The sequence below is a fragment of the Seriola lalandi genome, unplaced genomic scaffold (genome assembly GCF_002814215.2).
Source record: "Seriola lalandi dorsalis isolate HSWRI2012SDOR001 ecotype SW California unplaced genomic scaffold, Sedor1 jcf7180002054519, whole genome shotgun sequence".
NCBI lineage: Eukaryota > Metazoa > Chordata > Actinopteri > Carangiformes > Carangidae > Seriola > Seriola lalandi.
The window spans coordinates 3,429,056-3,454,681 of NW_019525072.1; the positions used below are offsets into that span (position 1 = coordinate 3,429,056).

A 25,626-nucleotide genomic window follows, 5' to 3' on the forward strand; every position below is an offset into this window, starting at 1 on the left:
GTACAAATGATTCCTCCAGATGGACGACTGCTTCCATAACATTTCATTTAACCTGCATATGATGCAGATTCTGAACTCCCACCACTTCCATGACTGCTGTTTAATATCTGACCCTGACTTCTGACCTACCTGATAAAGGATAGGAGAAAACTGTAATAGTAACTGACAAAGGAAGCTTTTTAATGGAGGGCCTTTTCAGTCTTTTGTGAGCTGCCGCTGACTGATTGTGATCCCTCCTTTGATACAGATGTTTTTTTCTCTTACTGCAGCGTAGATATCTGACTAGATCACATTGTTCACAGGAGATCTGGCTCACTCCTTTCACTTTCTTAGCCACAGCTTTTTTTCAGAGAACACCACATCCCCCCCAGGAGATAGCACGAGAGGAGCTTTATTCATGTCACCAAAATGGCTGTTAAATATAGAGTTTATGAAACATTAACACACCCACTGGATTCATTTTTTTTCTCATGTCATTTCACATAGACTGCGGTCCTCATCTGTGCACACCAGATTCAAAGTTTGCTTATAACACTGTAACAATGGAGCTTTCTGTAGATTTTGTATTGTTGGCAGGAACATCATGCCTGCAATATACCCTGCTGCCTGCAGGGTCTTCTGAATTACACTTGAGAGCTATATGCTATTACAGTGATACGACATGGAGCTTGATAGAGAAGCCATTTTCTTGAAGCCATTCAGTCATTATGTAGACAATATTCACAGAGCTAGACTTTGCTTCTGTGACTGGGTTAACAGAGCTACGTGGGTGCCTAGTAGGAAAAAATACATCACAGTATTAGTGAAAAATGTAAAGGGGGGTTTTCAGCACTCATTATTGTTCATAAAACACATGGCACTCCATTTGCACTGCACAAGGAAAATACATTATAAAGCATATCAATACTCAAATTAAGGTTGTTTATTTTTGCAGTAATGAAAATAAATCTGAGTAGACTGTCTTGTTTAAAGTGTGACCTATACAAAAAAACACCTGTGAGTAGTGCACTCAGCACATTTAATAATAACTAAGCAGGTTAAAAACTCATAGTGATCGTATGTGTGAGGAACTAGGCACAAATATATTGGGAGGGATTTGGTGGCGAACCTTATGGAAAATACCAAACTATTATAAGTTTAATTTGTTTATATGATTGATATGAAAGGCTTCTGGTTGGTTGTTATTTGCTCGTAATAACTACAACTAAATGCACCTTGAGGTGGATGACCAGGTTTCTGCCAGTCTCATAAATATATCAGAAATATACTCAAACTGTTCCGGACCCTCTGAGCCTCTTGAGTGACCTTTGGAGGTCCTGGAACCACACTATGGCGACCACACACAACCACACACACACACACACACACACACACACACACACACACACACACACACACTTTGAAAAGACTAAGGATTTGGATGTGGGTTTGAGGGGGAGGAGGTGAAGGGGACATACCCTACATAGTGAAAGAAAAAAAAAAATCTGTGGGTGGGAACTTTTTAAGTTTTTTTGGAGGGGGGGCTTTCCCTTCAGGAGACAGATGGATGTGATGACCAATAAGTGCTCAGTAGTAATTCTGCCGCAACCAACCAGATCGCCCTTGGAAGTGCAGCCCGCACGAGATAGTTGCACAGGTTGAGCTGTTGTGTTGTCACTTCTCACACAAGAGACACACAAGCAGAAATGTGTGAGAGGATCGTGTAGCGTCCGCAGCCCGTGTCCTCCTCTCACGACAACATGAGGGATCATACGCGGTTTACTGTGATTTGTTGAACTCAGCTCGACTTTTTTCAACTTGAGGGAGGCAACAAGAATCATGGTCATCATCACAAAAGAAAGCTCAAGCAGGGTGCCCACCCAGAGGCCCGATCAGAGCTGTGGATCATCACTCTGGATCAATTGAATGTGGTCAGAGAGAGAGAGAGAGAGAGCGAGAGAGAGAGAGAGAGAGAAAAGAAAAAGCCAGCGCCGCGCCGCCGCAGATTTGTAGTGGACGACGGGAAAGGAGAAAGGCAAAAGCCGTGCGTGCGTGCGTGTGTGTGTTTTCATAAGCGGAGCTCGGCCGTGGGAGCAGAGTAGGGGGATGTCGGGCAGAAGTGGAGGAGCGCCTCGGGGGTGCAGCAACCCCAGCCTGCAGCCCCTCAAAGCCACAGTCCCATACCAGCTCCAGAGGGGCTCCGCTCTCCTGTGCAGGGAGGTCAAGACGGGTAAATACACACTCAGGAGGAGGGGGCTCAGATCCGCACTCACTCTCTTGTGCACCAAAGTTGAACATTTAGTTTGGGGTCACATTCTCATCATTATCAGCCTTTTAAATGACGCTGCCAATGGTCAGGGCTTTTAACGTTTGCTGTTTAGGATCAAGATTGTACCGCAACAAAATGGATCCCATCACCTTCTCTTCATTGTGTCACAGAGGAAAGTAGTGCTGAAACAAATGATGAATGAAACAGTAACAAGTCTGATTATCGATTCATCGTTTGAATCATTTTTCAAGCAAAACTTTCAAACATCTTCTGGTTCCAGCGTCTCCACTGTGGGGAATTTCTGCACGTCTCTGTCTCATTTACTTGTGAAGTTGAATATTTGTAAGTTTTGGACTGTTGGGTTGGACAAAAAAAATGGGGGTCTGTGAAATTGTGGTGGGCCCTTTGTGGTGGATATTTTAAAACAAAACAACTGATTGTATAATCAAGAAAATAACTAACAGATTAACGGGTGATTCACATCATTGTTAGTTGGGTTCAACATGATACATTAATCATTTACAGCACACTTCATTTGATCAAAGTAGAACAACTATTATTGTATACTATAGTAAAAATAGTCTTGATTTGATGACTACAAGTGATATTATTCAGATGTCATGCTAACTGGAATAATAACCCAGCTAACTACATGAGCTCCAGCTCTTTTCTTGATTTGTGGTCTAAAAAGTACATTTCCAATGTGCTATGAGAAAGTTAAGTCAACAATGAGGGCTGCAAACCCTGAAACATAACACTGTTCTCATAATGTTATTTGGACACTCAGTCGCCCCTTTGCACTCTGACCTGTGGGAACTCTGCTGCATGCTTGGTGCTAACACAGCAGCAGCTTTAAAGGCCTCTTTGTTTTACTTTGGTTCTGTTGTTTTTTAATTGTATCCATGAAAGTCACATCTGCATGTAGTGGTTGTTTATTTATACATCCTGTCTGCCCTGCAACCTGGGCTGATGACAACATACTGTGTGTGTGTGTGTGTGTGTGTGTGTGTGTGTGTGTATGTGTGTGTGTGCTTCTAGCTTGGTGGTAGATAAACTTGTTGCCTGTGGTGACTGTTGCCCATGTTGTGCAGTCGGATGGCTTTGCTCCAGGTCAAAGGCATGGTCCACACCTGCCAGAGATTACAATGAGCTGCCAACATGCACACACACACACACACACACACACACACACACACACACACACACACACACATACACACACACACACACACACTTACACTCACATAACTTTATACACTGCATGCTTATTGGTGGGGAGGAAGCCTGGGAGCAATTTTGTGAACAACTACCACTGGTGTTAAAATACTGTTTGGCCTATTAAAGACAGTTTGTATACACGCACAAGTCACATGCAGAGTTACTACTAGCTAAACGTGATCACTCATAATAGCATAGGTTCTTATTACTTCTGTGAGACAGAAATAGTTTTTATATGTACTGAGTAAAGGCCTGACATGCTATCTGACTTAATGTATGTTATGTCTGTTCCCAAAAGCAGACAGGACCACGGCTCGTCCTCCGAAACCCACCATCCGCAGAACTCTCTCTTTGGACGCCATCGTTGGACCGTATCTGCAGGGACAGTGGCCCAAAGAGGCAGAGAGCACGGCCGTTACCTGTGTCAATGACAAAGCCACACAGGTGAATATCAATATGTCATGATAGTGCTAAAGTAGTTGTGATACTCTGGTGTAATTACTGTAATGAAAGAAGACTGGGTCGAGACAAATGGCAGTCTGCTATACCAATGCAACTGGTGGTGTAAGAACATATCTCCCTTAAAACCTGTTGCTTCATGTTGCAGAAAACAGGCGACACCAAATGTTTCTCTGCTCAGCTTCTCTTGTATGTGAAGGATTTCTGCACAGCACCACATATCTGATGTTGGCACTGCAGGTGTCTGGTGGTTCCAGTTCGACGCTGCGAGTGGAAGGCAGCCAACTGGAAATAGTCGTTTTTGTTCTTCTTTAAAGTCTGCTGTTCTTGCCTCGCTCCCCCCTCGACTGTATCTGCTCCTAACTAGTGCACAAAGCCCCCGACTAACATCACCAAGCTCCGCAGCCTCGTCTTCGCTCCTGACACAGTTTAAGCCCGAACGAACCCCCTTTGCCTCCATTGTGAGGAACAGACCCCGTCTGACCTCATTATACAGACACCCCATCCCCCAGCACTCGCCTCAACCACACACACACACACACACTCACATGCACACCACCACCCCACCCAGCAGCTCCTTCTGCCATGGTTCCTCTGCGTTACTTCAGATGATATAACTGATTGTTCGCTGTTCTTTCACTCCTCATCAGGCACTTTGTCAACCCTGATGAAAACTCACTGATGTGGATTAGTATTGGTATTTCTTGAGATTCTAAAATTACTACATTAAAACTGTGTTTCTTTAACTACACTGTATTTCTGTAGATATGTGCAGAGTGTGGACCAAATAATATTATAACAACTTTATATAGTATGCAATGCAAAACAACACAAAACACAGGCACAAAGCTTGAATCAAAACAAACAAGAGGAGGCACCACTAGATTTCTGTTGTTCTAGCTTAATGCTGAAGCGATTAATCAGTTTATAAGTTAATCAATCAACAGAAAATTCATAAACCAAAGTAGTGGACGATTTGAAATTTTGATTGAGGCGTTAAATAACGATCAGGAGATCACCGAAGTCACTACAACACATCTTGAGGGGGGTGTGAATGCGTGTACAAAGTTTCCAACAACTAAAAAAACACAAATGTGAACCTCATGCTGGCACCAAAGGAAAGTCAGAAAATGACCAAAGTCAGTGGGATTCATCTTGTCCCTACAGTTTCATGGCAATCCGTTTAATAGTTGTTGAGATATAGGAGAAAAATAAATAAATTCTGCGCCTTCAGCTCCTTAAAGATGAGGATTTGCTGCTTTATTTGTTTTATATGATTGTACATCGAATACCTTTTGAACCACTGGTAGTACAAACCAGTCAATGTGAAGATTTGACCTCCGGCTTTGGTAAATTTTACACAACGTTTTGAAATTTAACAAACTGATAAATGGATCAGTTAATCAAAATTATAACTAATCGATCAACTGATAGTGAAGATAATCATCATTTGCAGCTCTGTTTCTGTTATCGTGTTCCAAGCAGGAATTAGGAAAACGTTAATGAATCGCTCAAGCTGGAAACATTAGCCATGCAGACCAAATGCTCCACTACCTTTGAGTCTTTTTATAGCTCTGTGTCCCATGATCCCCCCTGGTCATGTTTTGGGGAGGGTGGGGTTGTTGGTGTTGGATGATGGGAGGGGGGTGGAGGGTGTTGGCGGCAGCTGTAACTCTACACCGATGTCACTGTATGTCTGACTCATGCTGCGTTCTGACTTATTTAGCCCGGTGATGACTGACTACATATGAGTGGACCGGGCATGGGGAGGAGATGTAGTCGGCGCCATCCTGCAGGCAGCTAATGGCTCCAGTAAGATTTCTCTGAGTTGTGGTGCCGACGCTTAAGGAACAGGTTGTATTTCGGGGACGGAAAGCCATGACATAGCCGTGCTGCGGGCAGTGAGAGCTAAATGACTGTGTGTAATGTTAGCTGCCTCATGAATATCATGGACACCAGTGAGTGGATCAGATTGTTTGCAAGCGTGTGAAGCAGTTGAGGCTGAGGAGGCGGTGGAGGCACCAGAACTGCGAGTATCTGATCCTGTTGGTCAACTCCACCTGGGTTTCACCTGTTGATGATGAATTGCCAGTCGTCTGCACCCAACCAACAACCGGCAGCGGCCAACCAGACTCCAACTGGTAGAAGATCAAGAGTCAATGTGAAGAAATCGGTACAAGCGTAGTAGGATGTTGTGGAGTTGTGATTGACAAAAGACGTGCACATAAAAGTCTCCCTGCTGGCTGTTTGTGTTCGTTTGTTTTTCCTCTACAGTGTGTGACTTTGTGAATAACGGCACAACTGCGTGATATAATGTTTGTGTGTGTGTGCGCTGATGTGTTGAATGCTGATAGTAGATCTGTATTTATAGTCTTTACATTGATGTGGTTTGGATGTTTTCTTATGTTTGTGGAAGCGGGGCTGTTTTGCAGCTCAGAGTGGTTTTCTCTTTGCCTTCCTCTGTACAGCTGTTGAGGGGCAGGTGTGCGAGACAGCTGTGGGGCTGTTCTACAGTGTTGTGCTCTCAAGTTGTAGTGTTGATTGGAGTTCACTGGGTTTAACAGAAAATACAAGAAGCCTGTCAAAGGTCAACCCCGCTGACAGCCAGAGTTCCTGCCAAAAAAAAGGCAATTTTCTACCACAGAGAAGTTTGATCGACAAAACACTGGACTCTTTATTCACCACATTGTCATATTTGTTTTAAAGACTCCAAGTTCATGGGCAGAGGAGACCCAGGGAAGGAGAAGTGTTGGCGGACACAAGCGCTCAGCGTCGTGGGGCAGTGCAGAACACCTGAGAGAGGCAAGTATTTCAGTTCATCATTATCGCAGTTCATTAATGAGTTGTTCTGTTTCTCGCTCATACTCACACCCTTTACTCTGCAGCTTTCCACTGATACCACAAAACTTTCAGGGCCCCAGAGGGGAAAATGAGCAACCGCTCCCTTTCAGAATGAATTATAGCGACACCTGAATCATTTTTTTCTCTCCACTCTGCCCTCAGGTGGCCAAGCTGAGGCACCAGTTGCAAAAGCGCTCCCGCCATGCCCCTCCCTTGGCGGGGTGCGAGCCCCCCCACCATCCCTTGCCAGCGGGTCATGCGGCAGGCATCACTCAGGTAGTCCGTTGCTCTTTTTCCTTTGAGGATATGTGAGTTAAAGACACAGACAACAAAGTTTTCATGAATACCACAGACACCACACTTGCTTTCACAGGCAGGCTAGGCAGAGCTCAGCAACAGGGATATAAAAAAACACTGGTGCTTTTCTTAGGAATGGCTGTCATCAAAGCTCCTGTGTTACTGCCATGCTGTCACAGAAGGACAATTTGAAACCAGAATATCATATCGTGCCATTGAAACAGTATAGAACAGACACCAGAAACACAATTTTGTTGAAGTAAAGAAACATAGTTACTGTAAGTGCACAATCAATCACAGATACCCTCTAAATATTTTCATATTTTACTTGTTCTTTCTCAGACAATACCCCTGATGCCGCTGAACAGACTCGCCCCCCGACTTCGACGAAGTGTTGAAGGCCTCAACCTGGAGCTGGAGGAGGTGTTTGTGTCTGAGAAACCAGACGATCAGCATGAGGTTAGCCACTGATCAACGTGCAATACCATTGACATAAGCATTAAAACACTTAAAGGTCCCATATTTTTTTTACACATTTCCATGTTTTATTTGAAGTGTTGATCCATAAGAAGATATATTTATGGTTATAAGAACCAAAAATCATTTCAGTATAGTTTTACATCTCCTCTCTTAGGCTTCTCTCTGGAGCTCTAATAACAACAGGTCTGTGAACCAATCAGAAGAGAGGAGGGTCTAATCCTCTGTTTTGATTGGCTGACTGCTTTCTGAATGATCAAATAAAAATATATCAGATTTCAGTTAAACACCCAGAGAAACCAAATCCTGCAAGGTTGAATGGTGGGTCCAGATGGGTGGGGCTTGGGGCGTGGCTGAAAGTGGTGACTGCTTTGTTGTGACATCACAAAGTTACAGAAGTCCTGACGTGTTGTTTTAAGGCTCAGTTTCTGAATACAGGCTGTTTGCATTTCTCTGTGGACTGAGCGCTTTGATACTTTCCCAGTATTAATATAGAACCTAGACCTGCTTTATAATCAAAGTAAACATGTAAATCTCACTTTATACAATATGAGACCTTTAAAATAATTCTAAATATGAAATATTAGTTAAGCCAGTAGAGAAATTATCTGCCTCCTAGTTTTACCTGCTTGTACCTTCCCTCACTCTTTGCTTTTGTTTCTTTATCTGCGTTGTCTGACCACTTTACTTGTTTCCGCCTGAATATTACAGATTTTGGACATCCCAGACGGCCACAGAGCTCCTGTCCCTGCCCAGAGATGCAGTAGTGGCTCTCAGAGTGAGCCCTCCCCGGGGCCCCTGGATCCTTCCCTCCTCTCTCCTTCTCAGTCCCCCTGTCCTCTAGATCCGTCACTTCTGTCACCCCCAAATTCCCCTTGTGTCTTGAACCCACTGCTTTTGTCTCCGTCACAGTCTCCCTGCCCAATGGGAGAGCCAGGTTAGACAACGCTGTGATTTAATTAATTTGGAGATTCTCTTGAGTGCTGAATTTATTTGAGGTATTATTAAAAATATTTGGATATTTCTGACCCTGCGTACAGAGCCAGTGAACTGTGAGACCCTGTGTCCCTCTCCATCTACACTGCTTCCTTCATTTGCACTGGAGCCTCCTCTGCTGCAGCCCTGCTCCACGTCCCCTCGTCCTAACAAAACCTACTCCTTCCAGCGCGAACCACCAGAAGGCTGTGAGCGGATTCGAGTATGTGAGGAGGCAATGTAAGTATCACTTAATGGACCAGAACATCATGTATAGCTGGAACAAGCTGCTGGGGGGCCTCAGGGGAAAACTTTACTTTGGGACCCCACCAGAATCACCCTCATGTGCTGACAGTAAAACAAATTTTGACCTGATATGTAACTAGCTGGATATAACATAGCATGGCAAAGATCAGACTCACAATTTGCTTTATTGGCCAAATGTGTGTACACATACAAGGAATCTGACTTTGGTTATTCGTTACTCTCTGTGGACCTACACACAGTTTCAAAAACAGTTTGCAGGAGATGGATAGAAAGACATACAGCTAAAAACAAGCACAGCAAAGCTGAATGAATATAGGTAAACATAAACTGTATTTTATCTACACGTGAGAACTTATTTCTCTTTTATTGCACTTGCACATCCATTTGTTTATGTATGGGCTCAGTGCAGTTTTAATATGCTCTCATATTCCTAAACTTTGTTTTACCTACTAGGGAAGCTTACATGGGTTTCAGATTTTATTACTTAATCTATTTTTACTTAGAAAACACTTTGTATTTAAGCTTGATAAGGGCTATATAAGTATTATTATTATTATTATTATTATTATTATTGTTGTTGTTGTTATTGTTAATGTTATTATTATTATTATTATTGTCATCATTATCACTCAAACCACTGTTAATAGGTCAGCAATCCATTTTACATTTGGGTTATATGAACATGGGCACATATAGTGATTGGTATTGTGATGTTATAAATGTATCAACATGCAACACTGTTGTGTTCAGGGCCATTGATGATCCAGGATCCTAAAGTTCATGCCAGTAAAAGCCTGCTCATGCTTGAAACTAACTAGTTCCTGTGACATGTTGGGTAATCACGTCTCAAGGCAAAAGTGTTTATAGCTGCTCTGAATAGCCACAGTTGAAGGGGGTAAAACGCCTGCTGCGATAGAGGGCTGAGACACAATGAGTCATTCAAATGGGGCTAACAGTCTCTTCTTGAAGGCATTGCACTTGTCTGCACACAAAAAGTAACTGGAGTAGTCATGTGAAGAAAAAAATGGAAAAAAGGCTTAAGCTTAAGTTACAAAAGTTGTCGACTGCAATCTGAAACAACAATTTGAAAAGCGCTTTGTCTGAAAAACACTATTAACCCCATTACTCTCTCCATCTGTGCATCCAGGTCTGCTTGTCAGGATGAGCCTCTCCTCCAGCCATCCTGCCCTGACCCCAATAAAGTCAACTTTACCCCCCATGGAGGCTCTGCTTTCTGCCCTGTCAGTCTTCTGAAGCCCCTCCTGCCCTCCATGGACCTCCTCTTCCGTGGCCTGTCAGTGTCTCCTGTCACTGGCTGCCCAGGTCAAGCCTCTCCCACCAGGCACCTGGGCATGCAGTAGGTGGATATCTGAGCAGAGCCCGTCAGGACTAAACCACACTGCACTGCCAGGACCTGGAGAAACTGGATGTGTTTTACACGCAGGGTGCCAACAGATACCTGTGCTCACCTGGCTCATCACTGCTGTAACATGCCATTATGACTGTGATCAAAATAAGAGACTTTGAGACTGGAAGCATATGTTGTCATCGTACTTTAGAGAAAAATTTAGCCTAAAAATCTGGCTGCTTCACTGATGATTTCCAACTGCAGGATGTGTGGATTCAGCTGATATTTACTTCAACAGCACTTGAATTGTCCTAGTTTTTTCCAATATTGGCTATGGATTAGACCACAGGACCTAAGATGTGGAAATGTTGACAAATGCTGGAAAAATTTTACAAATGACTTAGTTTTTGACTTTGTTCATTTTTACATTATTAGACAAAGACTGCAGTCTGCTAGGGATGATTTAAATGTCAAAATAAGATCATTCAGAGTCGAAAACTCAAGCGCTTAGATCCCGCATGGATGAAGTTTCAGCTTAATTTGAGAGAATTCATGTGATGGGTTTTTTCTTGAAATTTCATAAAATCTTTTGGTTGAAGAGAAATATTTTTGGGCTGTAGTTTACAGTGGCCTACTTTTTTACAAATGTATTTCTAGCAAGATATATATTTTTGTATCTTTGTAAGGAAGTTATGAGTATGGTGATACTGTTTTTGTATTCACTAAAGAAATTGACATATATTTCTGTGTATGCTTTGGTGGTTTAAAGGCAGGAATGGGTGTTTTATTAGCTTTACTTGCCTTCAGTGGGCATTGTTCTAACCAAACTGCTTCTAAGATCTTGAGTGGGTCACACTGAGTTTTTGTTCAATCTGAGCCTCATTGGACCCTGTTAATGTTTCAAGATTCATTTTGATGTGGAAGAAGATGATTCCCTGATGTTTGAGTTATTGTTCAAATGGATAAAACACTGTTTTTGTCAGCATTATCCTATGCAACACTGATTAATAACATGACCTACAGTAAAAATATCATAGAAAAAGCAGATGCTAATGAACAATTAGTATTATTTCTCAGCTCTGTGTTTTCTCAGACCTGATTATAAGCCCTTTTCTTACTTTTTAAGGGTGATAACAGTTAAGAATGTTTAGTGTGCTGTTGCTATTGTAAAGAAAATAAAAGAACCAATTTTCTGGGCGTTGAAATATTTTTTTATATTACTTTTATTTCTGTGTTTTTTTTTTTATTGTTGTTGTGCCTGCTTTTGACACGTGGATTTGTGGTTTTTAAACATAAGCACCTCCTTTTTCAATTCAAATCTACTTTCTGATTGGCCCACGGTGGATCTCTACTGCCTTACATGGACCAATGAATTTAATCCACATCCTAGGACGACTAAAAGGCACGCGACATTTTTAGGAAAGGACCTCACATTTTTGAATAGTTGTCTTTACAACTGCTGTATCACAAAACACGACCCAAAAAAACCTCAGTTTTAATTATAATAATTCACATTTCATGTTGCGTTTTTTGGCTGACGCGGTTAAATCAAACACACCACAATGCATTAGTGTCCGTGATTTAATTCACGAATGTAAATCTAACAGTTCAGGCGTGGCTGCTGACACCTTTGGGGTCCTTTCACAAAACCCATTTTCCTGACGCTACCTATAATTTTTTCTCTAATTATAGGTCTGATTTCTGAATGAAAACACGACCTAAATCCACCTGACAGTTCACCTGTACATGCGGGAATGGGATGCTGTTGATGCTACAGCTGTCCCGGAGCAGAGAGTTGGACTGTCGGACGCTGGAGAGTCACTGGAATGATGCAAAATAAACAATAATGACTTGATATCTCCAGACAATTCAAGATACCGTTAGCAAGCTTTGAGAAATAACACTCACTGTCCACAAAAGGGTTTGGTGATATCCATCAGCAAAACCTTCAGCTTTTACCAAATCCACGGCCAACATTAAAACGCGAGCACCATTTCCGGGCTCGTGACATCGGCTATAGTGGAGCGGGACGTCGGTGTGAGGGGCGCGGGGAGCGGAGCGGTCTCGGTTGCCATACCGGGTCTGGGGGACGACAGCATGGCTGCAGGAAAGGGAGCAGGGAAACCCACCTCGCCGTGGGACAGTATGCGGATACGGTTCATTGTTTGTTTCCTCGGAGTTTTTGTGTGTTACTTTTATTACGGAATATTACAAGAGACGATGTAAGTAACAGTTAAACTCCGAAGCAGATGTCGTTGTGTCCAGTGCCAAACTCTTTTAAAAAATCTGCTTATTTAATGCTGACTTACCCATTGAGAGCGCACCTCGAAAAAAATGCTACCTTTTCTAATTAATACAACTTTTCCAATTGGTATAGGTGCACATGAAACACCATAGAGTACACAATGAGCTATAGTGTCCGAACTATTCGTTATATATTATGCAAATCTGCTCCTACCGATGCGAAAGGCAACATCGATTACACTTTAAATTAGCAGATTTTTGAATGGAGTTTGGTGACAGTGTGTTATTAAAAATGCATTGTATTGTCCCCTAAAACCTAGGTACTCTCTATTTCTAATTGTCTGTAAATGTCATGTCATTATCCCTCATAGATGGAATAATACTTTTATTATATGTCTAAAACAAACATTATCTTTCATATTTTGCTCAAATAGATCTGTAAAAAAAAACAGCAAATCGTAATGGTTACTTGTGGTTCTCTCTAGAAAGAGTAAATGAAGTAAGGGGAGCTCAGCCTCTATTGCATACCACATACTGAGGCATGACACAGATGGTATGTTGTTGCCTAAGTCACTAGAGGGGACAGGGATCATATCTGGTTCCAAAATGACTTGGTGTCTCTGGTGAAGCAGCCTTTTCACAACCTGAATAATTATATTTAATTAATTCAATAATTGAATACAACTTCTGTTACATATTGTCGTTAAATAATATTGACATCACAGTTTTCTGTGAGTTCTTGATTACAGTTCCAAACTGACACAACCGGAAAAGTATTGGTCCTCTAACAAAATGTCACCAGCACCACCTCCACCACCCGAGCCTGTCAGTTGTAATTTAATGCATTATGGCCTCTCCTTTATAAATGGCCTTTTCACAGCTGGGAGACTGATGAAATCAATCCACTCTTTAACCTCACTTGCCATGCTCCTGCCAAGAAGGCAAGTGAGGAGTACTTCAGTTTCAAGTTCATTGTCTGTGATCTGTCGCGTTCAAATCAGTGTTGTTTCTCTGACTTTTCCAGCACTCGAGGTGAATATGGTCAAGGAGACAAGAAGGAGAAGTTCAGATTCGCCCGGACATTGGTCTTCATCCAGTGCATTATCAATGCTCTGTTTGCTAAGATTTGTGAGTCTGTGTTGTGCAGAGGAGACAAAAAAACATATATATATATATAAAAAAAAAACATCTAACACATATTTCTGAAGTTGTAAATTTATTATATTGTTGTGGATTCCTTTTTAATAAAAACCTCTTTCTCCTTTTCATCAGTGATCCAGTTTTTTGAGGGCTCAAAACCAGATCACACCAAGAACTGGCTCTATGGACTGTGTTCCCTCTCTTATCTTGGAGCCATGGTGTCCAGTAACTCTGCCCTTCAATATGTCAACTACCCCACACAGGTGAGTCTGCCCTTTTAGATGGGGCAAAGTTAGATGGTTAACATGATTTCTTGGGATGTTGTATCATTGCAGCTGCTTAGTGCGATCATATCCTGAAACTCATCTTTTTCTTGTGATAGGTGCTGGGAAAATCCTGCAAGCCCATACCAGGTAAATCTTATGAAATCACTTTGGTTTGTGTCTTGCTTTCTGCCTGCATATCACCTACATACCTGCACAGGATATCACCAACAAAATCTGATAATAAACTGATGTCTGAGGTTATGTTTGCTCTTTGTAAAAAATGAACACGTGCATTTCCTGAGGTTTCTTCCTGTATTTCTCTGTGACATATTTTTTTTGGTGGCAGTCTGGGGATAAAGTTAGTCTTATGATGTTCAAATGCCCTTTAAGACAAATGTCTGATTTCTGACAAACTCGTGAGCTGCCAGGTCTCATAATGTACTGTGCTAATGTACATATATACAAAGTTAAGTAACCCATGTGTATATGGTCCTTGACAAACACAAGAGATTCTGTTATCTTTCTGAACTGATCCAGGACATATAGAGTAAACAGATTGTTTCAAGATGTGTGGAGTTCAGAGCAAAGTTGCTGCAGGTTAGAGTTTGTTCTGTTTGTACATGAAGGTTATATGTCACCACTCACAGCTTGTTATCTGTTGTTACACACACATACACACATTTTTTTTCACCATCCATATGTTCCACTCTCAGGGGGTGAAGCCCTGATATTGCATCCAGGGGTGAGATTAACACCACAGGCATGTTACACTGGTATGCACGGCTTAAAGTGATCCATCATGTTGTTGTTGTTGTGTTGTTCCAGTGATGATCCTTGGAGTTACAATACTGAGGAAGAAGTACCCACTGGCTAAGTACCTGTGTGTGCTGCTGATTGTGAGCGGTGTGGCTCTGTTTCTCTACAAACCCAACAAGAGTTCAGCTGTTGCAGATGACCATGTTTTTGGCTTTGGAGAGATTCTGCTGGTGAGATAACATATATTTATAGTCCATCCATTTCACTTCATTTATTGTCATGTTATTGCAGATCTATCTGTGTCTCCTTTCTGTATCCATGGTTACTGTGGCATTTCCATGACATTTGTCTCATGGCCTGGTGGTGTGACTTCGTGTGTCATAGCTGGTCTCTCTGACATTGGACGGTTTGACTGGCGTGGCCCAGGACCACATGAGGGCTCGCTTCCAGACCAGTGCCAACCACATGATGCTGAACATCAACATGTGGTCCACTTTGGTGCTGGGACTAGGTGAGTCATTCCAGCTCTCTGCCAAACTTTTCATCCAAACGAATATGTGCCATTGAGTTGATGGAGTGTTTTTCCAACCAACTCTACATCAGGACATTTCAGTGACTGGCACACCTGCAGCCAGAGAGGAGAACCTAATGAGCAAGATCACCTTGGTATGGTTCAGTCCTGCCAAAGTGTAGCAGAATGAACCAAACACTAGTGCAATGAACATCCTGTTGCCTTTCTCTCTGAATAATTCTCAGAAAATGCTGAAACCAAAGGATTAGTGCTACTTTTGCACTGATGTTTTCATAATAAAATGTTTGATGAAATTAAAACACCTATAAAATCATTCAAACTGAAAAATATTGCAAACCAATGTCATTTTCACATTTTACTGGTGTAGTGGTTGTATATTCTGATACTCCATGGCACATAGTTGCTTATCTACCTAACTGTCATTTAACCTGTTTAGATGTTTACCAATGCCACATTATACAGTATACAGAGTATTCCTCCGTTTTACAGTTACTTATCTGTGGCTCTTTAAAATGTCTTAACGTTCCTCTCCAGACATGTTTTAACTATGTAAAAATACTTTCATCTACTCTTACTTCGTCACTGAGAAATCTGGGTCAGGATGATTAGCGGAGGAAATATCAGAGAGACTCAGCCACATGTTTGAGTCTCAGTCAGACCCAGACTCAGGAGTTTCTGAGGAGTTTGGTGTGACCAAAATCAGCGACTAGACAGGGTTTTTTCTGGCCGAAAATTAGGCGGGGGTGGTACTAAGCCGTACAACTCGTACAAAGACTTGGTAGTCTCGCTTTGACTCCTCTCTCGCGCTCTGATCCTCTCATCTTCTACTTGTGGCGAGAACTAGACCTACTTTCAGTCCAGACACATTAACCGTATCTTGTCAGTAACATGAATTAACTTTATTTCCCATATTAGAAGAACTAATGATGTCTGCACTCTGCACTGTTTCACCTGTCCTCGCGATTCTCCTCCTCGCTAATTCTATTTTTTTAAATAATCTGTGATTTGAGACATTTCTGCAAAAAAATAAACATATGAAGGGATGTAACGTTACTCTAGGGAAACTTTTCAAGAAGCTGGGTGTGCTTGGATGTAAAAGAGATGATATTCATCTGTAGGGTTGCCACCTTTTATGTGAAAAAAGGTGGCAACTGGTTTGGTTTTACTTGACATTACATTATTCACAGCACTTTGAGGACATAACATGAACGAAAATACGGGACAAATTGTATCCCGTACTGATTCAAATCCACAGAGAAAACAAGTACTAGAATTTTGTCAGGAAGCGGAGGCGGCACGAAATTTAATGGAGGCTGCCGCCTCGCAATTCTCTATGAAGGAAAAACCCTGCTAGAAGACCTATCAGAGTAGTTAGCGTAATTAATTGTTTATGTTGTTTGTAAGCTTGTAACTGGCAGTGGCTGACAGAGTGTTAGTGGTTGTGCTAATGCAAACTCTTGCTTTGTGTACTGTTTCAGTGACCGGTGGAAGAGCAGAGCGTATAATGATGGTTAGTGTTAGAGGAAACATCAGAGAGACTCAGACACATATTTGAGCTTCACTCAGACTCTGATGAGGAGTCTGTTGTGACCAAACATAGGTGATTAGCAGACGTATCAGAACGGTTAGTGTACTTACCATCTTTTATTTGTTTGTTAGCTCACAACTGGTAGTGGCTGACCCAATGTTAGTGGTTGTGCTAAAGTAAACTCTCACTCTCTGTACTGAAAAGGTTTCAGGTTTATTTTGCTCCGTCCCTCATCCCCACAAGTTGACAAGATTGGTTCCTTAGATTATATGACGTGTGAATCCCTGGCTGTCTGAATCTGTTTTTATGAGACTGTCATTGGTTCACTGCATTTCCAAGGTGGAGATACGCAGTCATGGCGTTGACTGCTTATTTCACTCATGATATGTCATGTATTATATAAAAACATAATATGGACATGTTAACAAGGTTAAAAACTTGATTTTCATTGGAGAGGGTCTTTAAAACACCTTTAATGAGGATCCAAAAGAAGTCGTCCAGTCTTTAACATAGTTAGAGGTCTTATTTTGTTATCGTTCTGGTTTCCTTGAGATGCTTTTCCACTCAACAGTTTATCAAACTGCAGCAATATCTCATTTCACCTTAAGGTGTTTTAGTATGAACAACTGAATTATAACATGGTGGTTAAAATGCATTCTTAAAAGGTTATATTATTATTAGTTGCGTTGATTTTGTAATGTCACAATAAATTCTTAAAAAAAGACTCCAGGACAAATAACTGCTGTGATGCAGTGGCTAATGGCAAACCTAATAAGTAAAGAACCCAAACAGAAACCAATATGTTAAAGAAAAGGTGAACCCTGTTCTCTCAGGAGGAAAAAACTCATTAATTCAGTCACGGCAAAGTTTTCAGCGTTATCTTTCTAGATAAGGAATCCTGCACCTCAAAGCCCTCGGCTCTGTGAGGAGGTTGGTATAATATGCAGGAGAGTAAGCCACATAAAACAAATGCAATATAATGAGGGGCTTACTAAGGTTAGGCACTAATGGGTTGTATGATAAAGATCAAAAGGTCAAAGCCAGTATGAGAACTAAGGGACTTTTATCATTCCTTAAACAAATTAATTGGTATTGCCTGCTATCTCTGAGTTTGTTTCCATCTCTCCTCAACATCTGCTTCCCACTTTCATAGGTCATATTACATTACAAAATGCAATATTTGTTTTTCATAAGTGTCAGTTCTCGACTGTATTAAAATGCTTTTAGCTGTCTGTGGAAAATTTAGTCTGTGGTACGCCGCTGCTACCTTTATTAGAAATCTGCCTTCACTATCTTTGAAGTGCTGCTGTTTCCCAAGATACAAAGGTATTCTTATTCCTCCACTCCTACGGACCCATGACACCCCGACACCAAGGCTTCATCTGATTGTTATGACTGTATTAAACCACTTGGTGGTGCCATGTGCCCACACTGTAAATGCTGTGATCTGATTTTCTCAGCACGAGTGTCAAGGACAAGGCAACTAAGGCAGTACATGTGACATTAATATCAATTACCGATTTCTGTTTTTGAGATGACATTGTTATTTTCTTTTTCTGTTGCTGCTTTCTTCTTCTCTGCTCTCAGCTGTGTTGTGGACAGGGGAGGTGTGGGAGTTCCTGAGTTTTACTGAACGCCACCCCAGTATCCTCTATAATATTCTTCTCTTTGGACTGACCAGTGCCTTAGGCCAGGTGGGTGTATGATGGAAGGACTGATGTGGTCGGTGAAGTAATGGGAAGTGTAATATTGTGTTGCATTGTGAGAGGAAATAAAAGAAAAGCTTTAGAACGAATGTTTAGAGAAGACAAGCATCTTAACAGTGGGTATTCATATTACAACCTTTGAGTATTTTTTCTAATCCTTCACCAGACCTTCATCTTTATGACGGTGGTATACTTTGGGCCTCTGACCTGCTCCATCGTCACCACCACGAGGAAGTTCTTCACAATCCTTGGCTCTGTAATTCTGTTTGGCAACGTCATGAGTACAATGCAGTGGGTTGGCACCATCCTAGTTTTCCTTGGTGAGAATTAACACTCTTTTTCCTCCTGCCTTTATTCAAATGTGTCACATTTTTCTCATGAATGCACTGCATCACTGTAAAATTGGTGACAGATTATAACACTATCAAACGCTTGCCAGAACATGACTGAAACCATCAACAGCTGTAGCCTGAGACAGTTACTGTATGTGTTTGTTATAACAAACAATTAGGTCCAACTGGGGAATACTTAGGCTTCCCACGCAAACCATTTGGTTGACTGGTAAATTATGCAGTGGGAGTATAGCTGCAGGGGAGACAGTAAATTAACGCTGACATAGTTGGAGAAGATGCCAGAGCGTTCATATTTTTTATGTTTTTATTGGTAATGCTGGTGATTCTGTTGGTGATCTCCAGAGTGTACAATAGTGTCTGTTAAGATGCCGAGGTTTTCCTTTGCTCCTTAATCACATCTGTGGTTTTCTCTCTTTAGGTCTCGGATTTGATGCTAAATTTGGCAAGACCCCCAAGAAGACGACGCACTAAAACATCTGGTGCACAGAGAGAGACGGATACATTGCAAAATAAATGCAAACACTCTATAGCCAGTATCTTATTTTCATAAGACATCTTGTGCAGGCATACTGTATGTGCCTATGATTTGTTCAAGTACAGTCAGATTTTTAACTTAACTGTATTTAAAAAGTCATCGTAGTTTTCTGTTGTGTACTGTCGATATAATGAAGAGAATGTTTTACTAGGGATCAAATTATGAATGAATGAATACTGTATTTAGACAAGTCCTTATTGTTTCTGAAACCAGTTCACCTCCCTCAGATGGAAGATAAACCAAGCCGAGCCTAAGAAATGCATTTCAACATTTAACTCATGAACTTACCAACAAACAAGGCTTGGTTTACAAACTATTGCTTGAATATGTGTTATTATCACATATGTAGTTAATTTCTTGGCAAACATTTGGCCAAGTATCATGCCATTTATAAAATATAAACGATTGTATGTAGCCTACAATACAAGTGTGGGTTCTCTCCGGGTACTCCGGCTTCCTCCCACAGTCCAAAGACATGCAAATGGGGACTAGGCTAATTGGATACTCTAAATTGACCATAGGTGTGGCTGTGAGTGTGAATGGTTGTCTGTCTCTATGTGTTTGCCTTCGATGGACTGGCGACCTGTCCAGGGCGTACCCCGCCTCTCGCCCGAAAAGATGCTGGGATAGGCTCCAGCCCCCCCGCGACCCTACTAGAGGATAAGCGGTAGAAAATGAATGAATGAATGAATGAATGTATGTAGCCTGTTGTGTTATGTCCAATCTTACAATTGAATTGTTTTTACTTTTATTTTCTAAAAGTTTGAAAATAACTTGCCATAAAAGGGAAATTGTGATATTTCATGGTGATTTTCATTTCATTTCACAGACTTCACTTGATTGGTTCACATCAGTTAGTAAGTTTTGCATTTTTGAGCGGAAAAAATTACAACTAACATGTATAATATCTAATTTTTAAAAGTCTTGTCTGTGTTGGCCAGTGGTGGAAAGTAACCATGTACATTTATTCTAGTACTGTACAAGTTTGAGGTACTTGTACTTAAGTATTTCCATTTTATGTTACTTTATACTTCTACTCCACTAAAAATTCAGAGGGAAATATTGTACTTTTCACTCCACTACATTTATTTGACAGTGTTAGCTAATATTTAATTTGCACATGCAGATTCTAAATATAAAATATAATCCTCTAATAAAATGATAACACATTATGGATTTAGCATCTGGCAGTACATAAAGTAGTTAAAATTAGCCCCATTAACGCATCAATAATTTGAATCAAATAATACAATATATATTATTCTGAAATGGGCCATTATGCATAATAAGTACAAACTGAACTTTAAGTTTGATGCAAATACTTTTGTACTTTTACTTTTTAAATGGAGGGTATTTCAGAGTATTACTGTGGTAATGATACATTTACTTAAGTGGAAGTAAAGCACTGAGTACTTCCACCACTGGTCTTGGCTGCTTAAAATAAGAGTATTTAAACGCATTTTCAAGTGTTTAACTGTGCCTAAGCACAATGGATTTTAAAGATAATTTCCCAAGTAGCCCAACTGCAATGAATCAGCACCTCCATTACCAACAAAATGAAAGACTCTTAGATATGAGGCGCCTAAAAATCTGATTTTTCAGAGAGAAACAGAAAAAAAACATATCTAAAACAGATAAAGTAGAAGGACATCCTCTACTTCATCCAGTACTTGAGGAACTGGTTGAATTTCTTGTAAATTAATGTGGTTTGTCTGATTAAGGAGAACAGCACCACCTGCTGCCACATTAAGGTTCAGACCGTTCAGCTTTTCACACTGACAGAGACTGGAGCAGTAAACTGTTTCTGTTATCTCCATCAGGTCACTCACATTAATATCGATCGGTATTATATATCCATAAAGACTTTTACACATTTTATTTATTAAATAAAATACTACAACTCGATTGTATAATCCATGATTGCTACAGTATGTGAAACAAGATTGAATACACATATTACACCATACATATATATGTATATATATATATATATATATATATATATATATATATATACATTCGTTAATGAAAACAATAAAACGATTAATAATGGTGTAAGGATTGATTTTGTTTTTGGTTGTGAAAGACTTTTGCTTTGCCAGAATAAAATACTGTGCGGAAATAAAGGCTGAAGCCACACAGCTGCATATTAATGAAACGATCATAAATGATTTAGTTTTTCTTACATGTAGTGTGACATAAATGTCTTACATACTAAACATAATAATTAATAATGATGTGTTTCTGCCGCTGTTGGTCAGGCAGTATGCGTAGCTTCCTATATTTGGTTCCTCGGCCTTTCTTCCGCCCAATCTCGCAGATTAAATTCCGCAACGTTTTGGCAAGTCTGTTGGTAATCCGTTTATTTCTGTACAAACTGCGTTAAATCAGCTCTCGCACACGTCAAAATGCTCGCCACAGTCCGCAAACAGCTTAGAAGCCACCCAGCAGTAAGTATAATCTAGTTATATTCAATAAAGATTCATTTACAGAGCTTGTTCTGAACTCGGACCTTAAGAGAATTTTTGTAGCTAACTTAGCTTAGCTAAACAAGTTAGCGTTGCTAGCTTCAGCTAGCTAGTGCTCTGACTTTGACCGCGCTGACTTTGAGAAACTCTGTCAAATATACGGACATGCTTCACTGTTTACTTTAATCTCTAACAAGTGTTGAGTAATGTATACAACCCAGTGCCATATGTGGCAATACTTTTGACTGTTGGTGCTTAAGAGTCAGATCAGGTCACGGCTTCATTCAAATACTATAACAGCTGATGATATTGTCAAGGAGAGGGTATGCTGTGCTGGAAATAGCAGCTACTAGCTGTCTGGTTAGCGTTAGCAAGCTGTATGTTTATGTTAACTCGTACTAAAGCTTCATATTTTCTAAGCCACACACTCTTGTCATTTGACTTGGATACGCGAAACAAGTCAAGAGGCTGCGAAAGAAAATTGTAAATATAGCATCAGTTGAAGGTCGCACCGGAAAATGATGAGTGTTTATGTTTGTCAGCAGTCTCAGTGTGTTTACTTATATAGTTCTACCTTGAGCTGTGGTAGTTTGCCCTCATGTTGATGCAGACTTCTTGAATTCCTGTCTGTCACTCTCAGCTCATCCCTCTCTTCATCTTCATCGGTGGAGGAGTAACCATGTCCATGACATACCTCGCTCGTCTGGCCTTGAGAAACCCAGACGTTTGGTAATGACTCCAGTCATGACTTTCTTGTATTTTCTTTCTTTTTCTTTTTGAGTAATGAGATCTGAAGATGATGTGTAGAGACACTGACAATGTTGCAGTTCAGTTATTGTCATATATATATATATGTTAATAATGGCCATGAATACCTCTGTTCTTCAGAATCTCTCATAATGTTTAACTATTTTCTCCTCTGTAGCTGGGACCGCAAGAACAACCCAGAGCCCTGGAACAAACTGGGCCCAAATGATCAGTACAAGGTGTGTGTGTGTCTCTCTCTCTCTTTCTCAGCAAATCATGTCGCCACACAGCATTGATTGCACTCATCTCTGTGCTGAAGTTGTTACTGACAGTGTAGGTGGTTATATTCAGGGATTATAGTATGGATCTTTGCCAGACTTGTCGCTGAGCCATGGATTATTCCTTTAGTTGGATTAATCAAATTACATAATCTGGTTAACGCTGCCTTGTAGTAACAAATCCGATGAAGTCATTAACTGTTCACACTTGATCAAAAGTAACAACAGAAGGAGTTTCCAGAAGACAAAATCAAGGCAAATGAATTGTAGTGTTCAGAGACAACTATTTACTTTTTTACAAGATTTTTATATAATATTTTATGAAATTGAAGGATGCTGCAACATGGAGGGAAGCTGCGGCAATATGCTTTGCCAAGTCACCTGAACTTACTCTTTGCTACCAGGGCATTCTTCTGTAAAGTAACTGTTTGCACAGGAGCTAAAATGTGTATGTATTCTCAGTTTTTCACAGTCAACATGGACTACAGCAAGCTGAAGAAGGATCGTCCTGACTTCTAAATATCAAATCTGCTGCACCAAAAGCACAAAGATGAGCTGATCCGCACAGCGCCGTTTTGAACTTTTCTTCAGGAACCTGAGTGATGCAGAAGCTAAACCCGCACAATGAGTCATATTTAAGTTTCTCATTGCATCCCATTGGCTTTTTGAAATCTTGTTTCTTAAATCTCATTTGCAGTGGCTCTCAATAAAGTGAAGGAGTCTTTTCTCCTCCATACAGAGAAAAAAAAAGTTTCATTCATTGAGGTTTGTGTGAGCACTTTGTTTTCCCTGTCCTCGATCTTGAGTCATTATTGTCACTTTTCAAAAGCATATCACACATACTTATTTGCATTACCACTCAGAACACCTTCCACACTCCATTTACAGTTGTGTCCTGCTTGGCTGTCACTATTTGGGCTTCGCTTTCACCTCATTTCACCTTTGTCCTGCCTTAACCCAGCTGCTGGTGAATCATGTGGCACACTATTCTTGGCTGCGATCCAGAACGTTATCGGCATGGAGGGGGCAGACTTTAACCTGGTCACAATTGAACAGTGAGCTCCCTCTGGTGGCAGCTGTGGCAGTCCAGAAGTTGCAGTGGTCAAACCCGACCAGTATTTGGTGAAGTTGATGAGGTCTACGGGCTGCCCAGTGCCACTTCTGCATAGTTTTCCCAGCTTAAAGGAAATGCTCTAGCCATAGAAGTTAAAGGGAAGAGTGAGATAAAACATGTCTGTCTCTCTCTCCCTCTGCAAAGGGTGACTAATGTTTGTTTTAAGCAATAACATGTTCATGCGCAACACGGAGCAGAGGAACCAGGACTCTGTGGTGGGACATTCGGAGGTGTTTCTCCTTATAGAATGCCATCGCTCTCAGCCAGATGAGTTTGTAAATGTCAACAGGTCGCGCTTTTCCGTCTGCAGCTTGGAGAAACGCGACAAGGATGAGCAGCCAACGCAGAGCAGAAAATGTCAAGGAGACCTTCATATTTGAATAGAAGCCCACGTCTAAATCTTCACCCAGCCTCTCCATGGCTTGAACGCTTCGCATGTGTATCTCTTTTTTCTTTTCACCTGAGGAAATGAAAATTAACTTCTGGCACAGCATGTAACGGCGCTTAATTTTGGAACATTTCAATTGTTTCAGCATGTTCACCTTGTTGACTCTGAGCACTCAGGCTCCCCACCCTACCCCCAGAGTAATTACTATCATTTCAAATAAGTTATGATGGAAATAACACAAAATGCCTTTATTTTCCTGAGCTCATTTATTTGTTGATGTAACCTGTGAATTTCAGCTTAATGGGAGCAAAATGAAAGCGAGCGGCGTGCTGTGTGGCTGGAGAGCAATCACTGGTGGCTGAATGATAGAGGGAGAAAAAAAAAAAGAAAATGAATCAGCCTCAGATCTAAAAAAAAACTCTTTCCGCCTTATTTGACACTGCCACTGTAGAGCCAGGTGTTATAAACCTTCTGTCTGTGCAGAATGAATTACTTCAATCAAGCAAAAATAATCTGGGAATGCAGAAAGTGATCAGTTAAGATTCAGCTGAATTTAGTGTATTAAACCAGTAACAGCTGGTGTACTTCCTAAATGACCAGCTTAACTGCAAAAACAAACATCTGCTTTGGAAGTTACATGCAGTCCTGAGTTTGTCATTCAGGGTCTGTACAGTACAGAAGGTCAAGACTGTTAAAATACTTTTGCGAAATAGGGATTTCATATACTTTCTAACACTATTAAATGTTTACAGTTTTTGCATCAATGATTTTGTAAGTCAATATTGCTACATCTGAAAAATAAATGCCTTTACATTTTTCTTGTCCTGACTTTACAATCATCCTTGCATCCATCCTCTGGGAACTATGATTGTCTTTAAAAGATTTCCCAGCAGGCAATCAATATTTTAAATATAGAAGTCTCGATCAAAGGGGTGGACAGACTATTAGAGCCAGATATCAAGATGAGGCATTTTAGATTGAAGAGTCATCTCACGTTAAAGAGCACCTTTATTTGGTTTTACAATTAGAAAGTTGACTCGGGATAATTGTTTTATCAAAATACAGGGAAAATTGATATTCAGTACACATGTTTGATGTTTTGTTGCCTGACATTAAAGCTCTGTAGCCACTGCCCAGTCCATTATTGATGGCTGTGGCACTTTCCTAATTGTCAAAACAGATAACAGTCAACACTGAGGGTCAACGTTTGACAGACAGCTGGAGGGTTCAGAGTTCAAATGGCTTTGTAGCAGTGAATTCTCTGAGGAAGGCGGCAAAACACAACTGTAGAGCCAAGCTGACCTGCATTTTTACCCTCCTTCTCTTGACCCTTGACCCAGCTGTTGAATCCAGCTCTTTTCTGCCACGCTGAAAAGGTAACATTGAAAAAATAATGAGGGAAAATATTGTGGGCCAAGGCGCGTGGCGATTGCTGGGGCTT

General features: G+C 40.9%; 3 protein-coding genes across 5 annotated transcripts; all 3 read left to right on the forward strand.

Annotated features, from left to right (window-relative positions):
- The first annotated feature begins 1,641 nt into the window (after positions 1-1,641).
- fam117aa (family with sequence similarity 117 member Aa) lies at positions 1,642-11,335 on the forward strand. 3 transcript variants are annotated; one of them, XM_023413964.2, is made up of 8 exons: positions 1,642-2,209; positions 3,765-3,910; positions 6,632-6,727; positions 6,929-7,042; positions 7,406-7,522; positions 8,252-8,477; positions 8,581-8,755; positions 9,930-11,335. In XM_023413964.2, the coding sequence occupies exons 1-8, from the start codon at positions 2,086-2,088 to the stop codon at positions 10,141-10,143; spliced, it is 1,212 nt and encodes a 403-aa protein (XP_023269732.1). In that variant the 5' UTR covers positions 1,642-2,085; the 3' UTR covers positions 10,144-11,335. The 3 variants fall into 3 exon arrangements, with proteins under 3 accessions (XP_023269732.1, XP_023269733.1, XP_023269734.1); XM_023413965.2 differs by having other exon boundaries at positions 1,643-2,209; positions 3,768-3,910; XM_023413966.2 differs by lacking the exons at positions 1,642-2,209; positions 3,765-3,910 and adding an exon at positions 5,660-6,098.
- Positions 11,336-11,770: 435 nt separating this feature from the next.
- On the forward strand, positions 11,771-19,989 carry slc35b1 (solute carrier family 35 member B1). Its single transcript, XM_023413959.2, has 9 exons — positions 11,771-12,352; positions 13,399-13,502; positions 13,647-13,777; positions 13,897-13,927; positions 14,606-14,766; positions 14,921-15,047; positions 18,184-18,290; positions 18,469-18,622; positions 19,074-19,989. The coding sequence occupies exons 1-9, from the start codon at positions 12,228-12,230 to the stop codon at positions 19,124-19,126; spliced, it is 993 nt and encodes a 330-aa protein (XP_023269727.1). The 5' UTR covers positions 11,771-12,227; the 3' UTR covers positions 19,127-19,989.
- A 1,492-nt stretch (positions 19,990-21,481) lies between these two features.
- LOC111660629 (NDUFA4 mitochondrial complex associated) lies at positions 21,482-25,003 on the forward strand. The gene is made up of 4 exons (XM_023413995.2): positions 21,482-21,640; positions 22,299-22,387; positions 22,584-22,644; positions 23,146-25,003. Exons 1-4 carry the CDS (start codon positions 21,599-21,601, stop codon positions 23,200-23,202), a joined length of 249 nt encoding a protein of 82 aa, XP_023269763.1. The 5' UTR covers positions 21,482-21,598; the 3' UTR covers positions 23,203-25,003.
- The last annotated feature ends 623 nt before the right edge of the window (positions 25,004-25,626 follow it).

Bases quoted from the DNA above. Each gene is read 5' to 3' on its own strand.
- fam117aa (XM_023413964.2), top strand. From the start codon at position 2,086: ATGTCGGGCAGAAGTGGAGGAGCGCCTCGGGGGTGCAGCAACCCCAGC. The intron at 7,043-7,405 runs GTAGTCCGTTGC...GTTCTTTCTCAG, and splicing joins ATGCGGCAGGCATCACTCAG to ACAATACCCCTGATGCCGCT. The intron at 7,523-8,251 runs GTTAGCCACTGA...TGAATATTACAG, and splicing joins AACCAGACGATCAGCATGAG to ATTTTGGACATCCCAGACGG.
- slc35b1 (XM_023413959.2), top strand. From the start codon at position 12,228: ATGGCTGCAGGAAAGGGAGCAGGGAAACCCACCTCGCCGTGGGACAGT. The intron at 13,503-13,646 runs GTGAGTCTGTGT...CCTTTTCATCAG, and splicing joins TGCTCTGTTTGCTAAGATTT to TGATCCAGTTTTTTGAGGGC. The intron at 13,778-13,896 runs GTGAGTCTGCCC...TTCTTGTGATAG, and splicing joins ATGTCAACTACCCCACACAG to GTGCTGGGAAAATCCTGCAA.
- LOC111660629 (XM_023413995.2), top strand. From the start codon at position 21,599: ATGCTCGCCACAGTCCGCAAACAGCTTAGAAGCCACCCAGCA. The intron at 21,641-22,298 runs GTAAGTATAATC...TGTCACTCTCAG, and splicing joins AGCTTAGAAGCCACCCAGCA to CTCATCCCTCTCTTCATCTT. The intron at 22,388-22,583 runs GTAATGACTCCA...TCTCCTCTGTAG, and splicing joins TTGAGAAACCCAGACGTTTG to CTGGGACCGCAAGAACAACC.